General features: G+C 39.0%; 1 protein-coding gene across 5 annotated transcripts in view; it reads left to right on the forward strand.

The window, feature by feature from the left end:
• Mtf2 (metal response element binding transcription factor 2) overlaps nucleotides 1–14,360 on the forward strand; it is a 34,725-nt gene that overhangs the window by 8,357 nt on the left and 12,008 nt on the right. The window contains exons 2-10 of one of the 5 annotated variants that reach the window (XM_040733453.1): nucleotides 4,312–4,328; nucleotides 4,409–4,510; nucleotides 4,625–4,706; nucleotides 7,593–7,688; nucleotides 7,916–8,016; nucleotides 8,585–8,733; nucleotides 9,903–9,998; nucleotides 10,846–10,914; nucleotides 11,835–11,958. In XM_040733453.1, the coding sequence (XP_040589387.1) occupies nucleotides 7,613–7,688; nucleotides 7,916–8,016; nucleotides 8,585–8,733; nucleotides 9,903–9,998; nucleotides 10,846–10,914; nucleotides 11,835–11,958 (615 nt within the window). In that variant the 5' untranslated portion in view covers nucleotides 4,312–4,328; nucleotides 4,409–4,510; nucleotides 4,625–4,706; nucleotides 7,593–7,612. Of the gene's footprint in view, nucleotides 1–4,311; nucleotides 4,511–4,624; nucleotides 4,707–5,946; nucleotides 6,101–7,592; nucleotides 7,689–7,915; nucleotides 8,017–8,584; nucleotides 8,734–9,902; nucleotides 9,999–10,845; nucleotides 10,915–11,834; nucleotides 11,959–14,360 lie in introns of those variants that run through there. The other 4 variants (XM_013118636.3, XM_021231421.2, XM_040733452.1 and 1 more) reach the window with 4 other exon arrangements.

The raw sequence follows: 14,360 nt of genomic DNA on the forward strand, positions 1-14,360 counted from the left end.
GTGGTGGAGGTGTCATGGCTGTTACCAGAGAAGAGGGGAATTGGAGCTGCACAGTAGAGGGATGAAAGTTCCCACTAGGGAGGTGAGTGCTGTGTTGGGGTGGTAGCATTCAGACCTTAGATTCAACTACTTTTTTAACCTAGCCTGAATTAAACAGCCAGTTATTGCTAGTAGTTTACTGACTGCTTATTGTTCATCTGTGCATTGCGCTAAGTATGCGGGAGGATATGTGTGGTAAGCAAATTTGGACAGTTTTCTTCTACTCTTAGAATATAGGCTGTATAAAGGTTGGAGAGTAGTGTGGTAGTACACGCCTTTAATCCCAGCACTCGGGAGGCAGAGGCAGGTGGATCTCTGAGTTCGAGGCCAGCCTGGCCAGATCGAGTTCCAGGACAGCCTCCAAAAACAATACAGAGAAACCCTGTACAAAACAAAACAAAACAAAAAGGTTTGGAAGTAATTGAAATTTCCTTTGTTGTTGTTTTTGGTTGTGTGTGTGTGTGTGTGTGTGTGTGTGAGAGAGTGAGAGAGAGAGAGAGAGAGAGAGAGAGAAAGAGAGAAAGAGAGAAAGAGAGAAAGAGAGAAAGAGAGAAAGAGAGAAAGAGAGAAAGAGAGAAAGAGGAGAGAGAGAGACTATATTATTCTAGGTTCTTAGGTTGTATTTTTCACTTTCTGTTAATTCTTGAGAACTTGATAAAATATATTCTGGTTTTGTTTTTTCAAGACAGGGTTTTTCTGTGTAACCTTGGCTATCTTGGAACTTGCTCTGTACTGAGTTTGAGGCTGACAAACTCAGAACTCCACCTGCTTTTGCCCTTTTGCCTCCTGAATGTTGGGATTAAAGGTTTGCACCACCTCTGTCCAACTGATAAAATGTATTTTCATCATCTTCATCCCCAGCTCCTCTCAGACTTCCTCACTCCTAACTGCCTCCCTCCTTCCCCCTACTTTTAAACTATCCCACCGGGTCCCAATTGTGCTGCCCCTGGGTGTGAGGGCCATATATTAGAACTTAATTTGTGTCTTGATGTTGTAGCCCCAGAAAGTACTTCAAATGTACACACTCCCCTCACACACACAAAGGGTTTGTATGTGTAGTGCTGGCTGACCTGGAACTCATCTGTAGACCAGACTGGCCTTAAACTCACAGAAATCTGCCTGCTTCTGCCTCTCGAGTGCTGGGATTAAAGGCGTGTATTACCACTCTGGTCCGATTTACATATAAATCTTTATTATTAAACATGTTTTGGCAAACTTACTGGTTTCTGTTTTTAAAAAAGCTTTATTGTGTGTATGTGTATGAATGTTTGTAGACATGTGTGTATGCCATGTGCACGTGGAGGTCAGAGGAACTTTGTGGGAGTTCTCTCCTTCCACCATGTGGATCCTGAAGGTTGAACACGGGCTGTCTTGCTTGACAATGAGCCATCTTGCTGTGCCCACATTTTTATTGAGTATGAATGTAAATGCGTTTCATGCCTGTGGAGGTCAGAGCATGACTTGTCAGATTATGAGAGTCAGTTCTTTTCCTTTACCATGTGGGTTTGGTGGGGCGGAACACTTCCCAGATGAGCCATCTTATGTCTTTCTCTCTGCAACCCCACTCTTGAGACAGGGTCTCACTAGCTAACCTGGAACTCACTATGTAGACTAGAAAGATGAACCTGCCTCTGCCTCCAAAGTGCTGGGCTTAATAGCTTTTCTAGAGATTTGGCTGTGGACAGGAAGGAAAAAATAAGGTCAAAGGATAAGTGTAACTATTACTAGGGTAGGGTTCTTGTTACCAAACACAGCAATCAGCAATTTCAGGAGAAGGGAAGAAACATTAGGAAATGAGAAATTATAAGCATATGACGATGTCTGGGAATGTTTGCCACTTGGACTGTATAGTTTCCATTCCAGAATTAGGGAACATCCTGCTGACTTACTTTTCATACTTAGTTATGCTATTCAAGATACAAGATGCCAGAACTTTAGACATATCCCAGGCTGGCCTCAAACTTCCTGTGTAGTTGAGGGTGACTTTGAACTTTGACCTTCCTACTTACCCTCGCCCAGTACTGGGATTATAGGTGTATACCTTTTCTTTTTGTCTTATGGTGTTGTGGGTAGAGCTGAGGGCCTTGTTCCAGCTAGGCCAAGCATTCTACCAACTGAGCTACATCTCCAGCTCTCTATGTTAGTTTGAAGATTATCATGTTTTGAGTTTGTTGTATACATTGACATTTTTCAGCAACTTAGGGGGAAGGTATTCTTTGTTAGTTCTTTTTGGACACCTTTTTGTTTTCTTGTTTGTTTTTCAAGACAGGGTTTCTCTGTATAACAGTCCTGACTGTCCTGGAACTCACTTTGTAGACCAGGCTGGCCTCAAACTCACAGAGATCCTCCTGCCTCTGCTGGGATTAAAGGTGTGTGCCATCGCCCTCCACGGTCTTTTTGAGCAACTTTTAAACGTATTTCTTTCATACCAAAACTCTGTACCCGTAAACATTTAATCCTTCTTGCCACTCACAGCTACCTCCATTCTACTTGCTGTCTATAATTGACTGTTGTATGTATCTCATGTAACCAGAATTAAACAGTGCTTGTCTGCTTCATCAGGACTGCTCACTTAGGGTGGTGTCTTCACAATCCCTGCTGCAGCATGGCATGATTCTCAGAATTTGTGTCAGTTTTAGCCATTGGATGTAGCTTCCCTTTGTTCTGAGCTACTGAAACGTTCCCCACCTTTGCTCTTTGCTTGCTTGCTTTCCTTCTGAACTTTTATGCTCTTATTGTCTGTGTAGTTTGCACACCTTTGTATGTTAGCCAGCTCAATTTAATTTAAATTGAAACACTGAAGCCAAACACTATTTTGTCCTTTAAGAACATTGATGTTGGGGCTGGAGACAAGACTCAGCAGTTAAGAGTTCTGACTGCTCTTCCAGAGGAGTCTGGTTTGAGTCCTAGCACCTACAAAGTGGCTCACAACCATTTGAAACACACTAGTCCTAGGAGCTCCAGCATCCTCTCCTGGTCTCCCGTCACCAGCCACTCATGTGGTGTACAGACATAAATTCAGGCAAAATACTCACACACGCAAAATATATAAAAATTGATGGTATGCAGTTCACAGAATATGTAAGATACAATAATTTTATAGTTCATCATTTGGGACTACTGCTTAAAAAGTAAAACCTTACACTTCTCACTTGATTAAGGTTTTTCTATTTTAATTATAATAATCATTTTGTGTATGCATGTGCCATTGCATGCCTGTGTAAGTCAGGACAACTTGCAGGAGTTTCCTCCCATGTGAGTCCTGGGAATCATTCGGGTGATCTGGCATGGTGGCCAGTGCCTTTATCTGCTGAGCTTGTCACTGATTCAGTTGTCAATTTTTTTATTTTATTTTATTTTATTTTTTTTTTGGTTTTCGAGACAGGGTTTCTCTGTATTGCTTTGGAGGTTGTCCTGGAATTCGCTCTGTAGATCTGCTTGCCTTTGCCTCTCGAGTGCTGGGATTAAAGGTGTGAGTCACCAACACCTGGCACAGTTGTGAATTAAAAAAAAAAGTTCTTTGCTGCTGCTGCTGCTGCTGCTGCTACTACTACTACTACTACTACTACTATTACTACTCATTTTTGAGACAGGGTTTCCCTTGTGTAGCTTTTGCTGTTTCAGAACTCACTCTGTAGACTAAGCTGGCCCCAAACTCAGAGATTTGCCTGTCTCTGCCTCCTAAGTGCTGGGATTAAAGGCAAGCACCACCATTGCCTGACTAAAACAAAACAAAACTGTTTTAAGTCTGTATATTTAGATTGATATATTCTCCCCTCTTCCAAATTAAAAGTTCTGTAGTGAGATACATGAATGTGAACTGGTCATGTATCTCAGAATTGATGTAACTTACTTACCTGTGACCTAGCTAAGAGGTTAGAGCTTAAATCTTCAAAAACTTTTTTTTAAAGGCAGGGTTCCAACTGTGTAGCTCAAGTTGGCCTGGAACTTGTAAGTAGCCTATGCTAGCCTAGAACTTTTCTCTGTGCTCAGCCTCCCAAATGTTGGTGTTACAGGGTTATACGACCATACCTAGTTGTTTTCAGCTGTTGTTTTTAAGGTAGTCATATGTTTTGGTGAAATGACTGCTTTACTTAGGGTAGACAATGAGCAAATATTATGAATTATTGCTCTTTTGTTTTAAATGCATTTGTCATTTGAATTATTGTTTTTCTCACAAAGGCTCTATACTAAAAGTTTTTGTTAACATGAAATATATCATTGTAATAAACTCTTGTAAGTCTTATATTTGGTCCTTTATTTCCTGAATAGAGACTCTACAGGAGCAGGTAACTCACTGGTCCACAAGCGGTCTCCTTTACGTCGAAACCAAAAGACCCCAGCATCCTTGAACAAGCTGTCTTTACAGGATGGACATAAAGCCAAAAAGCCAGCATGTAAATTCGAAGAGGGTCAGGATGTCTTAGCTAGATGGTCAGATGGCTTGTTTTATCTTGGAACTATCAAAAAGGCAAGTTACCGTAATAGCTCTCTGCTGCATTTGCAATATACTTTTCAGTAATTTAAAATGTAATCTTGTGCTTATAGTTTTAAGTGATTACTGAGTTCTTTCTCTGTATTGCAGATAAACACACTGAAGCAGAGCTGCTTCATCATATTTGAGGACAGTTCTAAATCCTGGGTTCTCTGGAAGGACATCCAAACAGGCAGGTGCCACTGTTTCTCTTGAACATGATGGAGGTATACATACATATATACATACACACACACAGACACACAGACACACAAACACACACAGACACACACACACACAGTGAAATTTAGCTTTCCTCAACATGGCATTTTCAGGTGCTAAAGAAATTTAATATACTATCTTTCTATGACTCAGTAACATGTATGAGGAAAGGTTTAAACAAGTATTCAGAAAGCAGAATTATTTCCCTTTCCTTGTTTTATAAACAAATTCTGTAGTTTAGTTAGGTCTTTTTTTTTTCCGGTTTGTTTGTTTGTTTGTTTTTTGAGACAGTGTTTCTCTGTGTAGCTTTGTAGACCAGGCTGGCCTTGAACTTACAGAGATCCGCCTGCCTCTGCCGAGTGTTGGGATTAAGCCACTGCCCAGTTGAAGCAAATCTTTGATAGGTATTTGTAAAATTCAGTATTTATTAGTGAGTGAGTGTGTGCACACGTGTATGTGACTAGATGTGTGTGAGAGATAGTATTTGTTATTCGTGAGTGCGTGTGCATGTATGTGCAGGGGGTTATATAACTTTCTACCTATTCATTTGAGGTGGGGTGCCTCCCTGAACCTGAGTGATTCTCCTGTCTCTGCACATAACCACCCTCACCTCAGCTGGGTTTACAAGTATTTGTGGGAATGCCTATGATTCCTGGAATCTGGTTGAAGAACAAGTGTTATTAACCACTCTCCTGCCTAACATTTTGGTATTACTAAGATGAAAAAGCTAAAATTTTGTAGATGGCTTAATTTGTAGTAAGGAAGACCATGGGCAATTTAGCTAGACCAGGAATTTTGTAGATTTGATAGTAAAAAAGGCATACTTAGGTTTGTTTCTTGAGGTGAGCACATATAGTTTATTGGATTAATAACTCCTTTTCTGCAGAATTGCCTTCTTCCTCACCAGTCCACATGGATGGAGTAGGAGTCATCCTAGGCACCTACTCCTGGTTAGGGCTATGCAGCCCTTTCTTGTGAAACAACTCATAGCATGAGAAGGCTCAGATTGACTACTCTCTAACTATAGCCATAAGCACACTAGGTGTACCAGGAAACAAAAATGGGCAAGGGACAGAAAGAAGGCAATAATACAAAAAGGCAAAAATAATAATTGGGACCTTCTATGTTACCCATCTGTTATATTGATAAAGAGGTAATAAGCAAATTTGTTTTTTATCCACTAGATGGAATGTTATGCAGCTACTAGAAGTTTTAATTTTGAAAACTGGCTGTGTGAAATGTTTTGGTAGAAGAACTGTCACTATGTATTGGTGAGAAGAAATCTTGCAAGGTGGAGAGAACATGGCTTCTGGTACATCTGAATTTGAAGCCTGGCATTAATACTTTGTAACTGAGCGTTCTTGGGTCAGTTCCTCCATGCTTCACTACTTCTCTATTGATAGTTTATTAACACAGTTGTGATGGCTGCTGTAACTCAGATCTGCAATCCTAGCCATTGGGAGACAGAGGCTGAACTACTGTGACAAGAGTTCAAGGCAAACCTGGTTACATAGTGAGTTCCAGGCAAGATTGGGATACATAGTAGTATCTTGTCTTAAGAAAACCACCAAAGTTGTAATTTTTTTTTTTTTTTTGGAGACATGGTTTCTCTGTGTAGCTTTGGCTGTCCAGGAACTAGCTTTGTAGACCAGGCTGACCTTGAACTCAACAGAGATCTGTCTGCCTTGGTGTTTTGTATGCTGTGATTAAAGAGGGTGTGTGTGTGTGCGCGCGTGCGTGCGTGCGTGCCTGCACGTGGAGGCCATCAGTGATGTTAGATGTCTTCTCCTATCATTCCCTACCTTATTTGATGGCATGGATTGGCTAGATTGGCCATAAAGTGCCTGAGTCTTCCTATTTCTGCCTCCCTGACTGAGATTGTGGGCATGCATCCCTGTGCCTGGCTTTTTATGTCATGGATCCAAACTCAACCTCCAGACAGTTTTTCTGTGTAACTCTGGCTGTGTTTGCCTTCCAAGTGCTGAGATTTAAGGCATATGCCACTACTGCCCAGAGAAGTTTTTTTGTTTGTTTTGAGACAGGATTTCTCTCTATATCCTTGGCTGTCCTAGAACTCTGCAGACCAGATTGGCCTGGAACTCACAGAGATCCACCTGCCTCTGCCTCCCTAAGTGCTGGAATTAAAAGTGTGTACCACCAGCTGCCCAGCTGAGAATGTTTTTTGTTTGTTTGTTTGTTTTTGTTTTTTTAAAGAACAAAAAATATTAAGTTGGCTGGTGGTAGTGTATGCCTTTTAATCCCAGCACTGGGGATGCAGAAGCAAGCAGATCTCTTTGAGTTTGAGGTCAGCCTGGTCTATAGAACAAGTTCCAGGATAGTCAGAGAAACGATGTTTCTGGGGGAAAAAACAAGTTAAGGAAACAGTAATTTCTTACTTAGATGACATATAACTAATTGGCACTTGCCATTTTTGTTGAAGTAGAATTCTCTTCAGGTACATTATTAAACACTATATTTTTAAATTTCAACCATGAAGTACTTGCTATCTAGCCTCTTTCATAATTAGTGAATACAAAAAACTGTTCTTAAGTCTAGAAAGGGAGCACATAACTTCCGTGCCTATTCCCTGTGGTCTCATGGTACTAATGTATGAGTGAATAGGTGAACCTGAGTAGATCTGTATTCTGCAGAGTAATTATAGTGTTAATAAATCTCTCCCAGTGTCTTAGTTTGGGTTTCATGGCTGTGAAGAGACACCATGACCACAGCAACTCTTATAAAAGAAAGCGTTTAGTTGGGGCTCACTACAATTCTGAGGCTTATTGTCATGGTGGGAAGCCCATATAGCTACACGGAGTCATAAAAGTTCTGTTTAACATTGCTTTACCTATTTCAGGAGCCACTGGGAGTGGGGAAATGGTCTGTACAATATGTCAAGAAGAGTATTCAGAAGCTCCCAATGAAATGGTTATATGCGATAAGTGTGGTCAAGGTAAACATTCATTTTTCTTAGTTTTATATGAGTTTTATTAAATATCAACTGAGCCCATTGAAGGCTAATAGCTAAATACTTGTCTTGCTAGTTTGAAACTTTATCATAAGATCTATTTATCATTTATAATGTAGCTAACAACAAAACTAAAAATGCCTTCTTGAAATTATGTTTTGCAGTATTTGTTAATAAAACAGAATTTGCTTTATGCTTTTTTTGATATTAAGGGTATCATCAGTTGTGTCACACACCTCATATTGATTCGAGTGTGATTGATTCAGATGAAAAATGGCTCTGTCGACAGTGTGTTTTTGCAACAACAACAAAGGTATCTTTTAAAAGTGTTTAAAAGTGTTAAAAGCCCTAAATGGAATTTTTAGGGCATTATCATTAAAATGACTGTGGACATTGAAACTTATTCTGAATGAAATTAGCAGCTAATGCTGGTTAGAAAGAATTGTTCTAGTAATGATCCTTTTTTTTTTTTTTTTTTTTTTTGGTTTTTCGAGACAGGGTTTCTCTGTGGCTTTGGAGGCTGTCCTGGAACTCGCTCTGTAGACCAGGCTGGCCTCGAACTCACAGAGATCCGCCTGCCTCTGCCTCCCGAGTGCTGGGATTAAAGGCGTGCGCCACCAACGCCCGGCTCTAGTAATGATCCTTAAATGGCTTGCAGTTACTCTTGTACTGATAGTGGTGTGGGGATTGGGACAATACATTGAAAGAAGACAAAACAAATATATTAATAACAGATCAGACAATATGATACCATAGAAATTGAGAATGGAAATCATCTCAGAAGTGTCAGACATTTTTACATTATAGAATTATGAATTATAAAAATTCGTTAAAAAAAAACTTGCCCTTCACTTTTCAAATGTTTTCCCTCTAATGTATAGAGGGGTGGTGCGCTTAAGAAAGGACCGAATGCCAAAGCATTGCAAGTCATGAAGCAGACATTACCCTACAGTGTGGCGGACCTTGAATGGGATGCAGGTCATAAAACCAATGTCCAGCAGTGTTACTGCTATTGTGGAGGCCCTGGAGAGTAAGTAAACACAATTATCTCATGTTCTTTGAAGTGATTCTTGCTAGCATACATTATCTTTTTTTAAAAAACCTTTATGAATATTCTTTTTCTTCTTTGAGATTCACCCTTAAATTCTTAAGGTCTTTTCAAGAACACTAGGAAAGATTACACATGTTTACTACCGTGGTTGGTTTGTCTTATTATTACCGATTGTGTTATGAGACTGATAGTGAGGGGTTGGGGATTTAGCTCAGTGATAGAGTACTTGCTAAGGCCCTGGGTTCATTGCTCAGCTTGTTGGGTGTGGGGTGTGGGGTTGGTTTGGGGTGAGGTGGAGAATGATAGTGATTTGCAAATGTATGAAAGAATCAATTAAAATAAAAACTCTGAGTTCAAGGTCAGCTTTGTCTACAGAACCAGGCTACACAGAGAAACCCTATCCTGAAAAACCAATAAATAAGGACTACGGAGATGGCTTGGGATTAAGGGAATTTACTGCTCTTGCATATGACCTGGGGTCATTCCTAGTGCTGCTGGCAGCCCACAGCTACTTTTAACTCCAGTTCCGGGAGTGCTGTCTTGGTATTCTGGCTCATTGGTAGAGTGTGTAACGACCTGATTAGACCTCATTACAAAATGCAAAAATCCCAAGTCTTGTGATTTGAGAGAGATCAAAGGCATTATGGACTTGAATATTAGTTATGCTTAGGGAGCATATAAATTCCCATATAGAAGAGGAAGGATGAAATAATTGATATTAAAACCTTTTTGGGGAGAAAATACTAAGTATAACCAAAATGTAATGCTTTTTATCAGAGCTGTATTGGTTATTATAGAATACAGTATTTTTTTCTTTTCAAAAGAACCATTGCCTCATCAATAAGTAATAGTGTAGCCGGGCGGTGGTGGCGCACGCCTTTAATCCCAGCACTCGGGAGGCAGAGGCAGGCGGATCTCTGTGAGTTCGAGGCCAGGCTGGACTGACAGCCTCCAAAACAATACAGAGAAACCCTGTCTCATAAAACCAAAAAAAAAAAAAAAAAAAAAAGTAATAGTTTAGCCTAACGGTGGTGTACAGTTGTAATCTCAGCACCGGAGAGGTCAGGGGGATTGTGAGTTGGAGGCTAGTCTTGAACTATATAGTGGGATTTTGTTTAAAGTATTAATTTGAACTTCTTCTTTGGTAGTTGGTATTTAAAGATGCTGCAGTGTTGCAAATGTAAACAGTGGTTTCATGAGGCTTGCGTGCAATGCCTTCAAAAGCCAATGCTGTTTGGAGATAGGTAAGAAGAACTTTTGAATTTTAATGATTGGCTTGTCATGGCTGCTTTGTAATTGTGGTTATTTTGCAGTTTCACATTTCCAAAAATAATTTTGACAGTGGTATGTAAAGGGATCAATTCAGATGGAAAATTCTGAATACTAAACATACCTTATATATGTATATACTATATATACTTTGTATGTACTATATATACTTTATATTACTTCCTATGCTTTTGGATGTCCCAGAAAGCTTTTACATATTGTCTGGTGATTACATTTGTTTCCATCACTGTACAGTTCTCTAAGCTATCTGATATCTTCAAGTTATCCTGTGATTGAGAATTGGGAAACACTACAGGACCTTGTTAAAAACAGTTTGTATAGTGAGCTTAAAAACTTGTGAAAGCAGATACAGTATACTTTATATGTCAGGATATTAGAGTAGGACAAATTAAGACAGTTCAGTAAAGCTTAGTGACTGATCTCTTGGCTTAAATTTTGGTGTATGTAAGAATTACTGTCTTTTTGACTTGGGTCTGCTTTTGAGTTTATTTTGTAGGTAATTTTGAACATTGAGTGAGATAACGGTATAGAAGTAGCCATCACATATTTTGGCACACAAAAACTATTAGTGTGAAGGTGAATCTGTTTCACCTTTATAAGTCTCTAATGGTTAAAGAAACTGTCCCTTACCTCCAGATAGGAGTTAACCGTTATCGTTGTTAGTGTCATAATTGAAGTTACTTTTTGATTTGTGCATATGTCCTTACACCTGAAGTCATATCATTTGCTGAATATTGGCTGTAATTGTTAACCAGTTTATATTTACCTTTGAATCCTTAGTATAAAACTTTTTTTCTTTAGGTTTTATACATTTATTTGCTCTGTCTGCAGTTCTGGACCAGAATACCTCAAACGTCTACCATTACAATGGTAAAAATGAACTTTTCTATTTTTTAAGAAGTGCCATATCATATAAAATATTTCATATGAAAAGTAAATAAAATTTTGTTCTCCATGATTGGCTTTTATTTCTTTTAGCAATCCTCAAGGTTTATGCTGTCTTTACCAGGATTGCCCATTTTATTTGTGTTAGTAAGGCTGTCTGTTATGCAAGGGTATAATAGTTGTTTCCCATCGTCTTTTATACTTCAAGCTCTTTGGTTGTTCGATTTTTATGCCTTCATAGTATCATAAAAGAAGCAGATAAAATAACAATATCTGCTCTGATGTAGCAATTTTTTACGGTACGTATGGGGAATTTTTATTGTGCTTTACATATTTAGGAACAGATGATGCCTTAACTCATGCAGGTGGTACAAGGCCCAGTAATGTACAGTCTGCTTTGTAGTGAATTATCACAAGGTGAATTATTAATCATTTCATTTTCTCCTATAGCCAGATCTTTTATTTTACTTTTTTTGGGGTGGGGTGGGGAATGGCAGGGGTTCGAGACCGGTTTCTCTGGGTAGTCATGACTGTCCTGGAACTTGCTCTGTAGTCCACACCAGCCTTGAACTCAGAGATCTGCCTGCTTTTGCCTGTGGAGTGCTGGGATTAAAGGTGTGAGCCACCATTGCTTGGTGCCAGATCTTTTTTTTTTTTTTTAATGCATTTAGTCAGTAATTTGGGTACGTTTTAGTTTATAACTATTAGTTAACATTAGTGAAGTGTTTTCTAGTTTTTGCAAATGTAACCGTTTATTGTGTTGTGACTATGATTTAGGCTATTGACTGCCTTTCCACCTAAATATGTCACTTTGGTTTTATTACACTGGTTTTATTAAAAACTGATTTCTTAACAATAATCAAAAATACTTGTTTTCGTATATTTTGGTTATTTTTGGATTTCAGGGTAGATATAGCACACCTATGCCTTTACAACCTAAGTGTTATTCACAAGAAGAAATACTTTGACTCTGAACTTGAGCTCATGACATACATTAATGAAAACTGGGATAGATTGCACCCTGGAGAGGTAGGTGGTCCTAGAGCTACTTGATGTCCTTTTTTTTTTTTGCTGTTGTTAAAAATACAGAAGACACATGAACAAGTCAGACAATTAAAGTTTAAACTTTTTTTTTTGAGCTTTTTGAAATAACTTTAATAATGATATCACAACTAGCCCTCTTACTGTCTTATGTTCCTTGCCTTGGGAAACTTAACACATGATGGAAATAAATTATTTAATTCTTCCATATTTTGAAGTCAGAATCATTGTAGGTAAAGATAGACTGTTAGAAAAATTCTTTGTATTAGGTGTCTTATATATGATTTCCTTCTCCAGTTTTCTATAGAATATTTTAGAGATGTAATCACTGTTCTTTCTCTGTTACATGTCTCTGATGTCTGAGAATGCTGGGACCCAGTCAGTAGTAGCATCGTCAGTTACAGAGTAACTTCTTCTGATGTGTCCTTTGCATAGGGTCACCTGTGCTGGTTTACAAAGAGCTTTTGAAAAGGGAATGTAGAGCTGGAGTACACCTGTAATCCTAGCTGAGGGTCGCTACAAATTGAAGGCCAGTCTGCTACAAAGTGAGATCTGTCTCAGAAAGAAAAAAAAGGGGTTGTGCAGTAGTGGTGCACACCTTAAATTCCAGCACCTGGGAGGCAGAGGCAGGTGGAGCCATAAGTTTGAGGATAGCCTGGTCTACAGAGGGAGTTCCAGGAAAGCTAGGGCTACATAGAGAAACCCCGTCTTGAAAAACAAACAAAATAAAAATCATGTAATATAGAAATTAAATTTATTGATTTCCTTATTTTTACCTGTTATTTAGAATTATTGAGACACAGATTATTGGGCCAGTGAGATTACTTAGTGGAAAAGGAACTTTCCATGAAATCTCAATAACTTGATCTGATCCCTGTAAACCACATAAATGTGGAGGGAGAGAACTGATTTCACAAAATTATTTATGACTTCTACATGCACGGCTATGTACACACATGCAGACATAATAATAAATAAAACATTTAAAATATGGATTATTAACTATTCAAGTGAGTTTTTCCTATTATACTTGGGATTGTATGCATTGTAGTTATACATGTAGTCTTGTACAATCATGTCAGCTGATTGTAAATATGGAAGAATTTGTGTGTGTAACTTTGATGATAGAGGTCATATTAAATAGGGAACCAAAGATATGGTGGGGCTTTATAGTCTTCTAGAGCACCAAGGACAGCATAGTACACTTTTAGTTGATACATCTGGCTTATAAAGTCAAGCCTATTGCAAGACTGGGTCTCTATGTAGTCCCAGCTGTTATGGAACTCAATTAGGTAGGCCAGGCTGGCCTCCCGAGTGCTGAGATTAATGATGTCTCCCATCGTGCCTATTTTAAAACTTTTTATAACTTTGTTAGAAGACAATGATAGCTTTTTAAATTTTTATATCTTTTGGGTGTAGTCTCACTGTATAACCCTAGCTTGTCTGGAACTTTCTGTGCAGACCAGCATAGCCTGAAGCTTAGACAATGATTTCTTGCCCCTGCCTCCCATGGACTAACTTGCAGGTTACTCCTGCTTGATAATGAACAGTTTTATGTTTTTTTTTCTTTTTCTTTCTTTTCTTTTTTTCTTTTTGGTTTTTTCAGACAGGGTTTCTCTGTAGCTTTGGAGCCTATCCTGGAACTGGCTCTGTAGACTGTATGTTTGGAGACTGTCCTGGAACTCTTTGAAGAACATGCTGGCCTCAAACTCACAGAGATCTGCCTGACTATGCCTCCAGAGTGCTGGGATCAGAGGTGTGCACCACCACCGCCTGACTAAATCTTTGATGTTTAAATAGCTCAATTTCTGTTAATTGTAGTCTTAAGTCTTTAAACTACCAAGGTTGATAGCAGGTTATCCACAGCACTGCTTCACTTTGAGTAGCGAGAAAGGTGGAGGGAACTCAGTAGATACTGTGGAAGAAAGATGGCGGATGGCTGGAGATCATGGAGTGTCGTAGATGTGTTATATATTAATATTGTGTTGGTGACAAAAACATAAACCAGCAAGGAGTGTCTTTTATTGAAGGAAGGGTTATATTTTAAATAGTAGCATTTACATTTATATAGAAATAGTATAAACCTGCTGGGCAGTGGTGGCACAGGGCATCCCAGCATTTGGGAGGCAGAGGCAGGAGGATCTCTGAGTTTGAGGCCAGCCTGATCTACAGAGTGAGTTCTAGGACATCCTCCAAAACTACAGAGAAACCCTGTCTCAAATCCCCTCCCCCCCAAAAAAAGCTCATCTGATATGATTTCAGAAACAGGAAGTAGATGGAATTAACCAGGTGGTTTATATGACATAATTACATGGTGAAACTATTAGAAACTTGAACCTGATCTCAAAGCTATATCAGATATTTGCAGAGCTGTCTTGTAAAAAGAGACA

This window comes from Mesocricetus auratus, unplaced genomic scaffold, assembly GCF_017639785.1.
Source record: "Mesocricetus auratus isolate SY011 unplaced genomic scaffold, BCM_Maur_2.0 Super-Scaffold_100031, whole genome shotgun sequence".
Classification (NCBI taxonomy): Eukaryota; Metazoa; Chordata; class Mammalia; order Rodentia; family Cricetidae; genus Mesocricetus; species Mesocricetus auratus.